Source organism: Saccostrea echinata, unplaced genomic scaffold (genome assembly GCF_033153115.1).
Source record: "Saccostrea echinata isolate AGI-Se365-2 ecotype Australia unplaced genomic scaffold, CSIRO_AGI_Sech_v1 ptg000052l, whole genome shotgun sequence".
Classification (NCBI taxonomy): domain Eukaryota; kingdom Metazoa; phylum Mollusca; class Bivalvia; order Ostreida; family Ostreidae; genus Saccostrea; species Saccostrea echinata.
Window position 1 is genome coordinate 14,418,103 of NW_026889801.1, and position 17,007 is coordinate 14,435,109.

The following is a 17,007-nucleotide window of genomic DNA, read 5'->3' on the forward strand; positions in this document are numbered from 1 at the left end:
TTTTATCACTATATATCTTTCATAAAAAGATATTAGTGATGGGTGTCTTTGGAAGCAATCGACACTTAAGGATTTGTGTCATAATCTGTTTCTCGATTGTAGCAGGGACACACTCACTTCAATGTTTAGGGTAAGTACAGGTAATAAGTTTAATACTAAGTATCAGAAAACGGGTTGGCTTCTCTTGTTGCTTGTAAGTATTGTACTTATTTCAAACCTTTTAAAACTTATAGTATTAACCTATCCTTAGAATATTTTTTCCTTAACCTATATATTCAGTGCTTGATTACCAAATATAACGTTACCTTAATCAGTATTGAATATGACATGTAATTAAAGTAACATTTCAATTCGGGGATTTCAGATATTTTCAATATTTAAATGTACACAGTGTTAGTAAGTAACAAATAAATATTTGTGTGTTGTAGTGACATTTTGTATGCATGACATTTAAGGTACAATATGTGTGTAAAAATTAACCCTGTCCATTGACTCTACAAGTCGCATAGGCCTATAATATTTGAATTTCTGCATGCGTTGGTGTATTTTATGTTTACTTATGGGCAATAGTAAATTATATTGTACAATTTTTAAACAGATTTACAGCATTGTATTTCAGGTATTCAGACATACACGGTACATTTTATATGCATTGATCTCTGTTGTACAGGAGGAATGGGAAGTACGAGTGTTGTAACGGGTATATGTGGAACGAAACATTGCAGAACTGTGACACAAGTAATTTTTTTAAGTAGATGCATCAATTAAGAGAAAACATGCAACAAATAAAGATACAAAAATTAGAACGCAATGTAAGTTAGATTTCCCTTTCGGTTACCTCAAACGTTTAGCTACATATAGAAACATTGGTGGCATTTTCCAAAATGATAACATTCCAAGATCATAGTTATGTAAACAGATAAAAGCCAAATCTAGTTAAATTTCTCGCCACAAATGATATGAAATCAAAGGTCTAACTCATGACAACACAAGACACATCGTCATAGGACGATACACGAAAGCGCCATTGCAAACATCACTAGTCTTTATTTAGGGATATTTAAAGAAATGCAATATATAATATATATTTACTTTTTAAAGTAAAAAAAGATATTGGTATATTTATTATAAGGTCAAATGTCGATTTCTCTCTGGGGTCATGATGACACGTCCTCTTTTGATTATGAACACAGCTGACAAATATTACAGGTCAATATTCAAAAAAAAAATGTATGGCCCGAACACATCAACTGAGCACAACTGAAAAATATCACAGGCCAATATTAAAAAAATAAATATTTGCGGCCCGAACACACTTCTTTTTGAGAAGATCCAATATAATAATGATAAAAAGTACTTCTACGTAAAACTGCAAAGGGACATTCATTTTTATGCAAACAGACAAATTGTGTAACTTATTAAATAAGTATCTATGAAATTATACTATTAAGTCTCCATCAGAAGAGAAGAAAGAGCAGAGAGAAATCTTATGTGGGTTTGGAAATCTGTGATTTAGAATAAAGAATCATTTGACCGTAATAATATATATTCAGTTGAAATATTAAGCTGTAAAATATATCATAAGTAACTATTTTCTTATTGGCACCAATTTTATGTAAAGTAAAGGTACTACAAATAAAGCGCCGCACTTTGTGATTGAAAGTCGAGACATTAATCAGAATTTATATAACACTATATAGACTATAAATTTTTGTACTTAATTGCATCAAACTCTAAAATGTTTTAAATTTTACTTATTCATATACATTCATATACATGTACTGAATGTATACAATTGGGTAATTCTAGCTTCAAAACTGTAGCCCACTGGTCTCCTCTCCATTTTTGATTGTTTGTGAGCATTTCTGCATCAAGGAAATCCATATATCTTAAGTTAGATTTTCAAGAACATGCAAGTTTAAAATCTGTGACAACAGCTTTTATTATCCCCTTAGTCCGTATTGAAACTAAAAAAACCCATCCCCAATAGGCGATTCAAATTGTATGGCTTATTTTTTATTATTATTATTTTATTTTATTTGCTTTTTTTGTTCTTTTTTGTTTTGTTCTTTTTTGTGTTGTTTGTTTGTTTGTTTGTTTGTTTGTTTGTTTGTTTGTTTGTTGTTGTTTTTTTTTTTTTTTTTTGGCTTACATGAGTCATGAGGAATTAATAATACTTTTGTTAGTTTGCATTTCTCCAAACTGCAAATAGTTTTGAGATTAAGCAAATGTAATTTTACTTCTTTTCCATTTTAATAGTTTTTAATTCATATTCTGACCAGTCGGCACAATAACATAAATTTCTTTCTTCGACTTGCATAGTATGTCTGAATATTTTGTACGTAATAAAAGGAAAATATATATATTGCTAAAATTAGTGCGCACATGAAAATGCAGCTTAACTTAATATTTTCATATCGGAAAACTGAAATAATGAGAAGTATAATTACAAATAATTTAATATTTGTATATATTTGTTATATTTCTAAATTATAGATTAATTTCCGTATTAAATTGCATTTTCCTGTTTCCACTTATCCTTTGCACAGCATTTTTATTTTTTACTCTTGAAAAAGTATATATATATATATATATATATATATATATATATATATATATATATATATATATATATATATATATATATATATATATATATATAATGACTCCAAAGTGCGATGGGACTCCAACGCCCGATGGTCACGCCAAAGTCCGATGGTCTGCACCAAACCCCGATGGTTCACACGCAAAAGTCCGATGGCGCAAAAAAAAAAAAAAAAAAAAAAAAAAAAAAAAAAAAAAAAAAAAAAAACTATTGTTTCTGCTCCAAATTGCGATGCTGCGCCACGCCAAGATAAAACGGTTTGAAATAAATTAAATGAATTTTAAGTATTTAAACACCAAAGTACAAATGTAATATGGTTCACTAAAAACACAAAAATATATTGTACCACTAGCTATAATTTCTGAAGTGGTTGCGAGGCTAACCCTTACCTTTCGGATGGGTGCGAGGCTAACCCTAATCTCTCTGATGGGTGCGAGGCTAACCCTAATCGGTCAAAAGTCTAAAATCCTGGATGGGAGAGAAACTAACCCTAATCAGTCAAACCTCTTTTGGGGTAGGAGACTAAAACTATTCAATAGAATAGTGTACAAGGATTAACCCTTAATGTCGTGGGTGGGTGCAACCCATCCTATAATCAGTGTAATTGTGCACAAGAACTAACCCTTATCAGCCAAGTGGTGTGCAAGGACTAATCCTAATAACTCAGGTGAGTGCAAACATTAAGTAAAATCAGTCAAATTGTATTCGATGACTCATCCTAAATTATTGGTTTTGAATTACGGATTATGGCGTCGAGGACTGATGCCGGAATATTGTGAAGTCATAAACGTTAATTATTTCTCCGCACCATCGGACTTTGGCGTGTCACACCATCGCACTTTAGCGTACGTGTATCATAGGAAACGAGCCATCGGACTTTGGCGTCCGTACAGACGTCAACCCATCGGGGTTTGGCGCAGACCATCGGACTTTGGCGAGACCATCGGACTTTGGCGTCACCATCGGACTTTAGAGTCCTCTCTCTCTCTCTCTCTCTCTCTCTCTCTCTCTCTCTCTCTCTCTCTATATATATATATATATATATATATATATATATATATATATATATATAAATTACATGTATGTTTACAGTCCAAATACTAATTAATTTGATTAAAATGATTTTACCCTAAAAAAAATTTCAGTAGTAAATATCAAACGAAAGAAAGACTAGGAAAGACATATGGTGTATATGTGGAATTATCATTATATTCGTAGTTAAGTTCTTTGATTTCGTTGGCCGCACTTTTCCACGTCAATGACTTTGTCAAAGTATTGGTCATGTACATGTACTACGAAACAAAAGACCAAAGAAATTACCAATCCACAATCCAGTACGATTTTGATTGCAATGATTATTGGCCATCTGAAAAAACAATTATTCCGATGTATTCTGATATTTTCAAATACAAGTTTTTGAATATATAGTGGTGTAAATACATATAATACATACCTGGGACAATGATACATTCACACGCTGTAAAATATATGGCATATCCCTTACCGAGTTCCTGAAAAGAAAATACAAATCGAATCAGATTATTTTTGACTGTGAATCTTAACTATTATTTAATAATTCTTACATAATTTTTAAGGTACTTTTACAAATATTTCAGGATGCCTCCCTGGGTACTTCGGTAATAACTGTACCAGACATTGTAGCCCTGGTCGATATGGGGAGGGATGCTCCAATCTGTGTACAGAATGTGATGTGTCTCAATGCAATGTATCCTTTGGTTGCCCTGTATCCACTACAGGTACATGTACAGTATATTTATATAATCTGCATATATACTATGATAAAACACTTTTCACTTGGTGACATAATTCATAAATCTTCCAAAATTTCTTTTTAATAACGGTATCTCATAATTAAAATTAAAAAAAATTAACATTTTTTTTTTTCATTTTAAGTAAACTAGAACTTATCATGCACCTTATGATTATGTAATATTTAAAAATAATAAAATTTACTTAGAAATTCCTACGCCGAAAATACGGGTACCAGAGATGCAAGAATTGAATAAGAGAAGTGAGAATGTATCAATGGAATCACTTCCAAAATCAAATTCCAAAATTCCAAGAGAAAACGCACAAGACATCCCATGGAAAATACTGTCTGTAGCGTTTTCCATTGCAACATTTGCCGTAGTATTGCTGTACATTGCCAAAAGAAGCTGCAAAAAACCAAACATTGTAATGGCACCAAAAGAAAACTCCAAGGTTACATGGCCGAGCAACATTGTGGACGGATCTAAACTTGGGTACCAAAACTACCAACCTTTGCATAATGAATCTGTGTTCAATGGAACGGCCAATGTTACCATCAACATGGACACTGAGGAGAAGAACTTTACAGTTATTTTGAAAACTGACCAAAATGATGGAAGGTTGAATAGACACCATACAACAGAACCGAAAAGGAACATGGGGAATTCCATAAATGAAAATGGAAAAATCTATGAATCGTACATTAACAGAGAAATTTAATAATTTTTTGGAGCGCCAAACGTCAGAAAAATTGGCTTCTCTTATCATCTGCTATATACAGAGTTGGAAAATGAAAACAATTATAAAAGTTTCGCCTCAAATTCAAGCTTATTGCAGCTAGTGGCCTATTTTAGACTGACTCGGATATAATGTGTTATCAAGTGAATATGTAAGGGGCGTATGAATAAATTATGAAAAGATTCCCCAACAAATTAGATTCATATACATCAAATTACACTAAAAATAGAAAACTAGAAACAAGCATCATGATAATCTCTCTGGTGGAAGACGATAATTTTATTCCCAATTTTTTTCTGTTGTTGGGGATTTTTCAAGAATTATTTAATGACTTTGTTAGTGTGTGTTGCAGATATCTTTCTGGGAGTCAGTGATTTTTTTTTTTCAAGCTGTTCATTTTTATTGATTTGATGTTCCCCATGTCATGTACATATTGTGTTGTTTTGTGTTCTTTTTTTTTTTTTTTATATATTTTGTATATTTAATTTCTTGATGTCAAAATGGGCGTAGCCCCTGTGTACAAAAATTGAAGCGCACTCGTCTTAAAAAAAAATAAATTTATATATATTCTAAATTGCTAGGTCAGATTTAATTTCATGTATCTAAATTTAAATTTTCAAGAACACGTGAGTTTAAAACAAAAGTGACAAAAATTATAATCAGTTACTTAATTCTCATCCGGAAAACATACAAGTATTCAATAAGCAATTCCAATTTGAAATTGTTGTATGAAGTATGATTATTTAAATGTATTTTTAAGTGCCCAACAATCATGATTTATTATTTTTTTTTAGATTCACTTTGTTTTGATTTTGAATTGAAAATTTTAACTATTACGTATACAGATCTCATGAATTTTGTGTAATTGCTTTTTATAGTGTGTGTGTGTGTGTGAGTGTGTGTGTGGTTTGATCAGTCACTATAACTTTAAATTTTCATCAGCGAATTTAAAAAGTACATTTTGTTTATGATTAAAGTAAAGGAGACAGCTACAACTGGTGCCTACAGGAAAATGTAAATAAATGTAAATACTGAATAAGTTATACAGGGAAAGTGAAATGATTAAAAGTTTTATAAAAATATTTAAGGACACGTAATTTATCACGAATTTGAATACTTCTGCATAATTATGCATTTTAAAAATAGATCTCTTTCAAATTAATGAACATTTTCCATGTTTTCCACTTATCTTTGATATATATAATTTTTGATAGGAAATTTCCGTATGTATCCAAAAATTAATCTGATGAGTGTATTCGAGCCAAATACTAATTCACTACAGGATGCTATATATATTTATAATCAATATGACTGGTGCATGTGGCCTTTAAAAAATTTCTTAACGCATATGCGAAGGCAGGGCTTGGTCCAAGATTATTTTAACCTAGCAATACGATTTGTTACTTTAGAACAAATATGCCTTGGGTTTAATTTTCCTCCTTATATTATTTTGATACTTAGCAATATATCCTATCAAAATCAATGATCTCGTGGCAAAGTGGTATGATTGCTTGAATGTGAATGTAAATGTGGTGATTCCGAGTTCAAGTCATTTTTCTTTATGCATATTTATTTTTTTTTTCGCTGTGTATTTTTCCTACATTTTCTTTATTTTTATTTAAAGGCCGAGATGTTTAACCTTTTCTCAGATGTTTCTCAGGTAAGGAGAGGGACTTAATTTTACATGCGTGGTACCCCGATGCATAGACAGTCATGCAGACAATGCAGAGCACTTATTCTATAAACAAACAGTATACAAAGGAAATCAATGAGTATTACCTGTACAGCTTGTTTGGCCTTCATTTCATCGGGAGATAAAATTATTAGATCTCAACATCGATAGAAAATGTCATTAGTAATAACTAATATTTGTAAAATTCCATTATATCATATAAACAAATAATAATGAATAAACAGAAATCCCATTTATTATTGGTAAAATTTTATGTACCTTATGCCATTGTATCAATGAGTTGAGTTCATGGTTAAAATTAATTAATTATGTAATTTTTTTAAAGTAAGATATTCATCCTCGCCTGTTCCTTTTATTTTTAAGGTCTTTCGTTTCAAACGGAAGACTTTATAGTGATTGTACTGTTAATTATTATTCCCCCCTTTTCTTGTCCCCCTCGATTTCTCAGAGATGGCTCGGTGGATTTTCTTGAAATTTTCAGGGATGATAGAGAATAAAAATACCCCCAAATGTTTTTTTTCATATTTTCAAAATTCATTTCCGATCGTCAGATATGTCCGATTTCCATTTTTTTCAAAAATATTTTGTCCGAGTCATATCTCAGAAACGGAAAGAGATTAAGACACCAAACTTATATGAGTAATAGATCTTGAGGAGTAGGCAAATTCATTTGGTTTAAGAGCGTCAACCGTCACTTCCAGTCGTCACAATAAGTGATCAAAGAAATCGAAATTTTTAACTTTTCTTTTTTGAATCTTTTTTTGCATCACATAATTGCAACTTATTTATTGTTTCGAAATATGTTGGTCCCACCGGAAACAAAAACTGCATAATTTGAGTACTTTACTTTCCCATAATTATTTGTTATAGATAACGTATTTGAACTGATTTAAGAATATGTAATAAAGATTTAAAATGTCTAGAGTAACGTCAAATGTCTTTGTAAAATTCACTTCCGGCCGCGCGTTTAAATGTCCGCAAAATAGTCAGTCACCAGTTTTCTACATCATGTGAAAATCGTACGTTGCCGTCTCTTTCGGTCGTGACAGGAAGCGATGCAAAAAAGTGAATTTTCCAAGTTTTTTTTTTCTTTTTACAGAAATGTATAGCTAATGCAGATGTTAGATAGACTATAACCATGCAAATTATTTTCACTGGAAGTGCTGACCGAAACCGGAAGTTGTCTCAAGCATGAGTAGTTTTTCATGGAAACTTTTAGGGATGATCAGTTGTGAATAATTTAAGTGTAGAATGAATATTTTATTTGTTTGGAGTAATTTCGGTCATGATGAAGTAAAAAAAAAAACCATAGAAAGTAAAGAGTTATTTCCGGGATTTTCACAATGACCTTGACCTTTGACCAAAATATCAGAATCAATAATTAATTTACTCCTCTTTTCAAAAAAAAAAAAAAAAAAAAAAAAAAAAAAATCAAACCAATATCAACCTAGAATATTCGATCGACATAAAATTTCGGGGTTCTGCAGAAGACACCTGAAAAAAAGTTTCCTGAAAGTTTGACGGTGAATCTCTAAAGTATATAGAAATTATGAATGTTTAAGACAAACACTACATTTTTTTTTTTCGTATCTGAAATTTAGGTGCCGATGAACATAAAAATGAATTAAAGCTTTTCTCTGTTATTTCTTCAGTTGTTATGAATAGCAGTCGATTCTCTTGATATGATATGATATTTTAATACCAAGCATTCTTGCTTTCTCTAGTATGTGGAATTTATTTCAATTTTATTTAGAATTAATATAAATTGAATAAATGTCGAAAAACAGCGATTTTTCCTAGCAAAATAAATTATCACGTTCTCAATGACACCTTTTTGTTCCTAAAATGTATATCTGAAATTTTAATTTATACTACTTCATTCAATCCACACAGAGATGCTTATTTTAATCTTACCTATTATTTCAGTCGCCCGCGTGGCGCAGTGAGTAGAGCGTTCGCTCTAGAGTCGCGAAGAAAGGAGTCGATCCTTACGTTGTGGGTTCGAATCCCACTGTGGGACGTGGAGACCGGTCCTTCGGATGAGATCGTATAAACCGAGGGCCCGTGTCGCAGTAGGTGCTGGCACGAAAAAGATCCCTCACTGCTCAATGGCCGTAAGTGCCGAGTATAGGACAAAATTTGCAGCTCTCCACCGGCAAGTGGTGGCGTCTTAATATGAGTGAAAAATTCTCGAGAGGGACGTTAAACAACATACAAACAAACAAACCTATTATTTCAGGATATTCAGTCACATCTGAACCGACATTTTCATATATTTGTAAACGAAATCTCGACACTGCAGTTCTAATGCTTCATAGGCTCTAAATGATTAACTCAATGCATTCAAAATATAGACAGACTCAAATAATTTTTTAAACCGAAAATCTGAATTTATATTATAAACCAAAAGGACACGTGTTTTTGTTCCTATTTATTCCTAAACAATTAATTTTCTACCTACATCTTCATCGGAATACGTGGTCTATTGGTAAAGCGCCTGTCTTCTGATCCAAAGGTTGCGAGTTCGATCCCTGCTGTAGGAGCATTTTTCTTCATTTTTCTTCTTTTTTTCAATCCGTTTGACACGGAAACACTTAAAAAGGTGGAAAAGCCTCTAATTGTTCACGGCACAATTTGTTTACTAGTTTTTATCTGTATTTAAATTATATATCTGGGGAAGCCTTGAAATAACTTTTGTTAATCATTTAGAGAAATCTTATTGACAAGATTTTTGTGGTTTTTTCAAAGAATCAGGGAAACGGAAGACCTGTTATTGCCTAGGCAATAAGTATCCAGCTTTTATTATTATTGCACGAGGGTTGTTCGGAAAGTTCGCGGACTTCTGTTATAACTTTTTAACTTAACGTCAAATTATATCCAAACTTTGTAGAAATGTATTAACAATAAATTCCAATGATTTGTTTTAAAATTTCTAAAAGAATATCTAATTCATTTTAGACATAGTCAAATTTTAAAACTGCGAAAATCGGATCGCAGACTAGGTCAAAATTTAGAAATTTACACTAAATAATGTATAAAGGCATATCCTCTGTAAAATGGCGCAAAAACGATATCCAAATTAGGAATTGTTACAGAATTGCGTAAAACATTATTTTTGCTGTGTGTGTAGTACAGATAATTATAATCAAGCTAAAAATTGATATAACTTCTTTATCGCACTGGTATATATGCGGTAAACATCAAAAGACCAAAATATGATTTGATGGTCGCTACGAGAGCCAAACAAGGTCTACAAGTTATACACAGGGACTAGCAGAAAAATGTCAATCCATTTCAGGTACCCGATGATGGACCTTAATTCACTTGATTGACGGGGTATACAGACCAAGTAAATCTGAGGTCGGTGCTTATTATCTCGGGCTTTAAATTAAACAAAATTTCAGGAAGTTCTTATATACCGGTTACACTTAAAAATATCTTGGGAAAAGACAGTTCTAAATGATTTCATTGAATTCAGCAAATTCATAGGTACTTATATTTTTACTTTTTTTCTAAGCGGTTTTTCTCTAGACTGAGTAATGAACATTATATGACATAGTAGCACCTATGAAAATGTAACACTTCCCAAATGATATTACATAGATTGATTTTAAATAGAAAAAGGAATGTCTATAAACTGAAGTCATCCCGTTTGTCATACAATTTCGTTATTATATAGTTGATAATTATCATCTATAGTCATTAAAACTCCAAAATATGAAACAGATGTGGCAGATTCTATTAATGTCTATTATTTCGAGTTCACTGGGATATATCCAGTCGACATCTGAATGAAAGTAACTTTATGAGTGACCCACGAAGTTATGCACGAAAAAATACAGTAAAACTTTTATTGCTGTTGAAGTTGACTCTCAGGACCTCACACGAGTTTGGTACGTTTCTAACATGTTCTCAATCTTATTTAAGCAATGTCGGCTTCCTTGGAATGATTCCAGTGTTCATTTTTAAAATTTTCAATACAAACTTTTGGATAATTATGTAAATTTATACATGCATGTGACAATAACCTTTTACATTAAAACGCTCAAATGACTTGACCTATAAGATCCCGAGCTGAAAGTCTGAAATGAAAGTAGAATTACATTTATCTTCTAACTATGAAAACTTGTATTTAGATTTTATTGTTAACAGGACTATGCTTATATGTATCAAAGAATAAATTCCTTTGCTGCTTGAAATTATTCCTCTTTTCAGAAAGAATACTGTATAGGGGGAAAATAACTCGCGGTGTTAATATTCGCTATATTCACGGTGTTAATAAATCCGTGAATTCAAGAAACAGTGAATAAGTTTTCAATAACCTCCATGTTATATTTGGAAACTTGAGAATTGACTACGATAGGTATATTTACGTGTAGTACATGGTCATTTAAGTACTTACGAGTCGCACTTGTCATTCAATTATTTTAATTATCAAGCTTTACTTTAATTTAGATCAACAGATAATAACCTGTATTTGTTAAAAAGCTGTTTTAATATCTAACGCTACATGTTTTATCAATCAAAACACGTGGGTCATGGGTTTTGATTACCCATGCATAACTATGTTACCACGTGTATTTGTTACCTGCACTATCATACGTATTAGTTTTTATGGACATTTTAGTTTTACAAAATCATTCAAATAATATCAAACTTGCTGAAGATATGGAAGGATATTATTTCGTCGACCTACATTAACACATTTCTTACCGTCCAGCAGCTGTCCAGTGGTTTTTTGCCTTGATGTATTATCCCTTCAGAAAGAAGATCTTGCGGTGTCGTAATAACATATAGGAAAGTGACTCGACGTTTATAGTCAAGGACTTTTAATAACTAATTAATTATTAAATCTAACTATTTTATAGAAACATACCCTGTGAAGTGAATACATAACAGTTCTAGCTATGCTATGGATTAAACGGATATAGACAAGGGAGGTAACTTTATTATATACATGTATCGATTCCGCGAATTCAACAAACCGCGATCGTGTCAGAGGAGAGAAAAACGTGAAAATTACAACCCGTGAAATTAATCCCCTATACAGTAGTTTATGCCTCATGCGTACTACAAAATCGAAGAAAAAAATGTTGAATGGCGAATTACCTTTATATCAGTGAAACTTAACTCCCAAGTAAATCTTAAGTAAAACGTAAGAATTTCTTAAAGTAATTCTAATGTTATTTATAAAATAAAACAAATATTTCAGGGTGCCTCCCTAGATACTTCGGTAATAACTGTACCAGACATTGTAGTCCTGGTCGTTATGGAGAGGGATGTTCTAACCTGTGTACAGAATGTGATGTGTCTCAATGCAATGTATCCTTTGGTTGCCCTGTATCTACTACAGGTACATGTACAGTATATTTATATAATCTGCATATATACTATGATAAAACACTTCACTTGGTGACATAATTCATATATCTTCCAAAATTTCTTTTTTAATAACGGTATCTCATAATTAACATTAATTTTAAATAATTAACTTTTGTTTATTCTAAGTAAAAGAACTTATCATGCATCTTATGATTATCTAATATGTACAAATGATAAAATTTATGTAGAAATTCCTACGCCGAAAATACGGGTACCAGAGATGCAAGAATTGAATCAGAGAAGTGAGAATGTATCAATGGAATCGCTTCCAAAATCAAATTCCAAAATTTCAAGAGAAAAGGCACAAGGTATCCCATGGCAAATGTTGTCTGTGGCGTTCTCAATTGCAACATTTGCCGTAGTATTGCTGTACATTGCCAAAAGAGGCTGCGAAAAACCAAAAGTTGTAATGGCATCAAAAGAAAACTCCAAGGTTACATGGCCGAGCAACATTGTGGACGGATCAAAACTTGGGTACCAAAACTACCAACCTTTGCATAATGAATCTGTGTTCAATGGAACGGCCAATGTTACCATCAACATGGACACTGAGGAGGAGAACTTTACAGTTATTTTGAAAACTGACCAAAATGATGGAAGGTTGACTAGACACCATACAACAGAGCCGAAAAGGAACATGGGGAATTCCATAAATGAAAATGGAAAAATCTATGAATCGTACATTAACAGAGAAATTTAATAATTTTTTTTTAGCACGAAACTTCAGAAAAATTGGCTTCTCTTATCATCTGCTATATACAGAGTTGGAAAATGAAAACAAAATTAAAATTATAAAAGTTTCGGCTCAAATTCTAGCTTATTGCAGCTAGTGGCCTATTTTAGACTGACCCGGATATAATATGTGTTATCAAGTGAATATCTAAGGGGTACATGAATAAATTATGAAAAGATTCCCCAACAAATAAGAATTATATACATCAAATTACACTAAAAAATTGAAAACTAGAAGCAAGCATCCTGATAATCTTCCTAGTGGAAGACGATAATTTTATTCCCAATTTTTTTTCTGTTGTTGGGGATTTTTCAAGAATTATTTAATGACTTTGTTAGTGTGTGTTGCAGATATCTTTCTGGGAGTCAGTGATTTTTTTTTCAAGCTATTCATTTTTATTGATTTGATGTTCCCCATGTCATGTACATATTGTGTTGTTTTGTGTTCTTTTTTTAAAAAATATCCTTGAACATTTATCATATACATGTAGTTACAGAAGTTACATGTGTGCATTTCCATACCCATTTTTATATATTACTTTTCAAAAGAGTTATGATGTGTTTTATTGTTTGCTTGTTTGTTGTTTAACGTCCCTCTCGAGAATTTTTCTCTCATATGGAGACGCCACCACTTGCCTTTAGAAGGCTGCAAATTTTGACCTATACTTGGAACTCAGGACCATTGAGCGATGAGGGAAGTTTCTCGTGCCAACATCTACTGTACTGCGACACGAGACCTCGGTTTATACGGTCTCATCCGAAGAACCAGTCTCCATGTCCCGCAGTGGATTCGAACCCGCGGCGTAAGGATCAACGCCTTAATCTGCAAGTCAGGAGCAGACAGGGTAACGTCTGTGCCACGCGGTCGACTATGATGTGTTTTAAAAGAAAACGAGGCATACCTATAACGGTATTTGAGGAACAAATATTTAGCAATAGGTAATGAAATTATTATTTTTGTTTTTCATAAAATGAACTCATGACAAATCATCAAGAAGTGTGTCATTTTTGCGATATAAGTTTGATCAGGGTTCACGTTTTGTCGTCACTCAGCATCAACAAGAATTCATTGTCTTTAGAACTGATTGATATTTTACCATTTGTTGTGTTTTCATATATTCATGTCGGTATATATTTACATGTATTATATGCTTGTTTAATGTTTTTGAAGATTACATTAATGTCAACTTGCAGGCTAATTCTTGGGTCCTTATTTTACAGAATTGACCTCAAAACGGGGAAATACTTTTATGTTTATCAAAACTACATTTTTTGCACTATATTCGCAAAAGTACATTTATGTTTTGATTTTAAGGCGGTTTAAAAATATCACGATCCTACATTATTTGTATTATTTATCTAAATACAAAACCAAGTATATTATACGTGTATGAATTGATAATTCTTGTCATATTGGTAAAATACATAGTATAAACTTGTCTTTGCTGAGAATTCAAATAATTATGATGTTTTCCTATAGCATTTTGAACAAATGCACAATACTGTCATCAATCAACATTATAAATTTTATTAACAACTGTTTCCATTAAGAAAGAGGATTTTCTATTCATGTCCTCTTTTTTTAATTCAAAATGAAAAATGAAGACAATGCAATTTCAGAAATCGACAATTTTTTTTATTCATTTTCGTTATTGAATAAGTCAAGAATTGGTGTGGTCACCAATATTTATGTTAAAACAGATCAATAATGTATCGGTATTCCATATTCACAGTCAAAGGATTGGTGAATCCACCAATTTGAATTATCAAATATCTTCAAATAAAGATTGATCTTGGTGGTTCCACCAAGAAAACAAGAGTGAATTTGACCATACATAATTCTACAATTCATTAAAAGAATTGGTGAACTTACCAACAAAACAACTGAAATATCTTCAAGAAAACTTGGTGATTCTACCAAAAATACAAATAGACAATTCAGCTCAAATTTATAAAAGCAATCTGGTGAAATTCTCAATTACTTTTGATAATGACGATACTTTAAAAACGACGTTGGTGAATCCACCAGTGTTAAGACACTGAAACAACCCATTGAGAGAAACTGAGTGGAGGAACCACCAAAAACTAAAAAAGAAAGTATAACTAAAATTGTCCCTAATACAGAGTCGGTGGACTCACCAAAATGCAAAAAATCAACTAACAAGACATTCTCAATTTTACTCACAAATACTTGGTGGGTCCACCAAAAATACAAACAGGAATACACAAGAATACTTGAATGATATACTGTCAACATTATCCGTGTAATTATCTATAGTGGGCAGTTCGGTGGATCCACCAAAAGCTAAAAATCAAAAGGCATTCATAATTTTCCTTTACAATTACCTAGTGACACTTCCTTAATACATTTATGTACACAGGACAAAAAGCTGGTGGATCTACCAGAAAAGTCAAAAATCTACATGTAACCCAAAGTTCAACTAAATTGTCCTTAAATACAGAGAGGAGTTTGGTGGACTCACCAAACTGTATAAAAAATCAAATAACAAGGCATTCTCGATTTCATTTACAAATACTTGGTGGATCCACCAAAATGCAAATAGGAATACTCAAGAATACTTAAATGATATATTGTCAACATTGCCTGTGTATTTATTAAAAGTGGAGAGTTTGGTGGATCCACCAAAAGCATTAAAATCAAAAAGCATTCGTAGTTTTCCTTTACAATGACTAAGTTCGTTTCCATACACAAGGACAGAAAGCTGGTGGATTCACCAGAAAAGTCGAAAATTTCCATCTTACCCCCTCTTTATGTTGATAGGTTCAACAATAATTGGTACTATCAACATGTGATCAAAATAAATATGAAATACAATGTCAAAAACGTGTATACAATTTCAAAAACAAATGTGCTTCCTCCAATAAGGCACAGTAGTATATAAACAATATATAAAAATAACCCTCCATGTACTGTTTTATCTGCACCCCAAAACACAGCTGAATGAAACACTTCTTTTAACTCATTTTTTCAAACGAAAAAAATTTTTTCTTTGTTTCTTTAACGTCCCTTTGTAATCGGAGAATTTTTCCTTGCCTGCACCTAGTCTGCATGTCCTGCAGTGGGTGGGAAACCACGACGTAAGGAATAACACTTAACTGCGTGACTCTCGAGCAAACGCTCTAATACTTTGACATAGGAGCCCCAAAAATCATCTTGAGCTAAACATTTCAATTCATACACTCCCCTGATGAAATCTTTGGGTGAAGCAATCAAAATACATTAACTTAGTATTCTCATATACAGATATAGAAAACATTAGGAATTCATACTGCATATGTAAAAGGGAACAATGAGCTGAGAGGATCATCACCATTTAAATAATGAACACAGCACACACTTTAAGAATAAAAAAAAAAATAGATCATGTATTAGTCTTCTATAAATTATGTAGAATTCCAAATAGAATTAAAATGATACATGCAAGTCTACCACAATCACAATATGCAAGAGTTGATATTATGCATTTTTTACTCCTAAGATTGATGGAAATATATTTGTATCCCTTTTCACAACTTTGACATGCTTTGCGAGAGTCAAGGTCCAAATTACTGACTGTTCCAAATTCTGTTTGTAAGGTGGGTTTCCTAGTTCCAGCTCGTGGGTAACATTGTGGTAAAATCCTAGTGGTTGGGCCTTGATCTGTATCATTTATCTGATATGAAATTTCACTTACACGTTTTAGCAATCCTTCCACTATGAACTGTTGAGTAATTCTCCCTGATGTTTCTTGAATAAAAGAACCACTATTCTTTATATATCCAATTTATCAGAATATTAAACCGATGATTTCTTGTTTAATACTTTTCTGTGGTCTCTATATAAACGTATCCTTTACACATCTATGTGTCTTCTGTTTTTACTCCTCAGACATCTTGGTGGTTACGGTCCTGCTGGGTTGTTTACCTCCATCTTATGCCCTGTGATAGAAGTACATGTACAGAGTCTATGAATGGTGCACAAAATTTAAATGACTCTTATTTTCTGTTAAACAGAATTTAAAATAGAGGCCGATTGGCCATATCGCTAAATCGGTTAATTATTGAAGAGTTTAAATAAAAAACAGAT

The 17,007-nt window shown here is 32.1% G+C and overlaps 1 protein-coding gene across 2 annotated transcripts; it reads left to right on the forward strand.

Moving 5' to 3' along the window:
• The first annotated feature begins 30 nt into the window (after positions 1-30).
• On the forward strand, positions 31-13,404 carry LOC133203840 (uncharacterized). Of its 2 annotated transcripts, none has more exons than XM_061339633.1 (4): positions 31-130; positions 671-738; positions 12,019-12,159; positions 12,377-13,404. In XM_061339633.1, exons 1-4 carry the CDS (start codon positions 39-41, stop codon positions 12,886-12,888), a joined length of 813 nt encoding a protein of 270 aa, XP_061195617.1. In that variant the 5' UTR covers positions 31-38; the 3' UTR covers positions 12,889-13,404. The 2 variants fall into 2 exon arrangements, with proteins under 2 accessions (XP_061195617.1, XP_061195616.1); XM_061339632.1 differs by lacking the exons at positions 12,019-12,159; positions 12,377-13,404 and adding exons at positions 4,222-4,362; positions 4,584-5,526.
• The last annotated feature ends 3,603 nt before the right edge of the window (positions 13,405-17,007 follow it).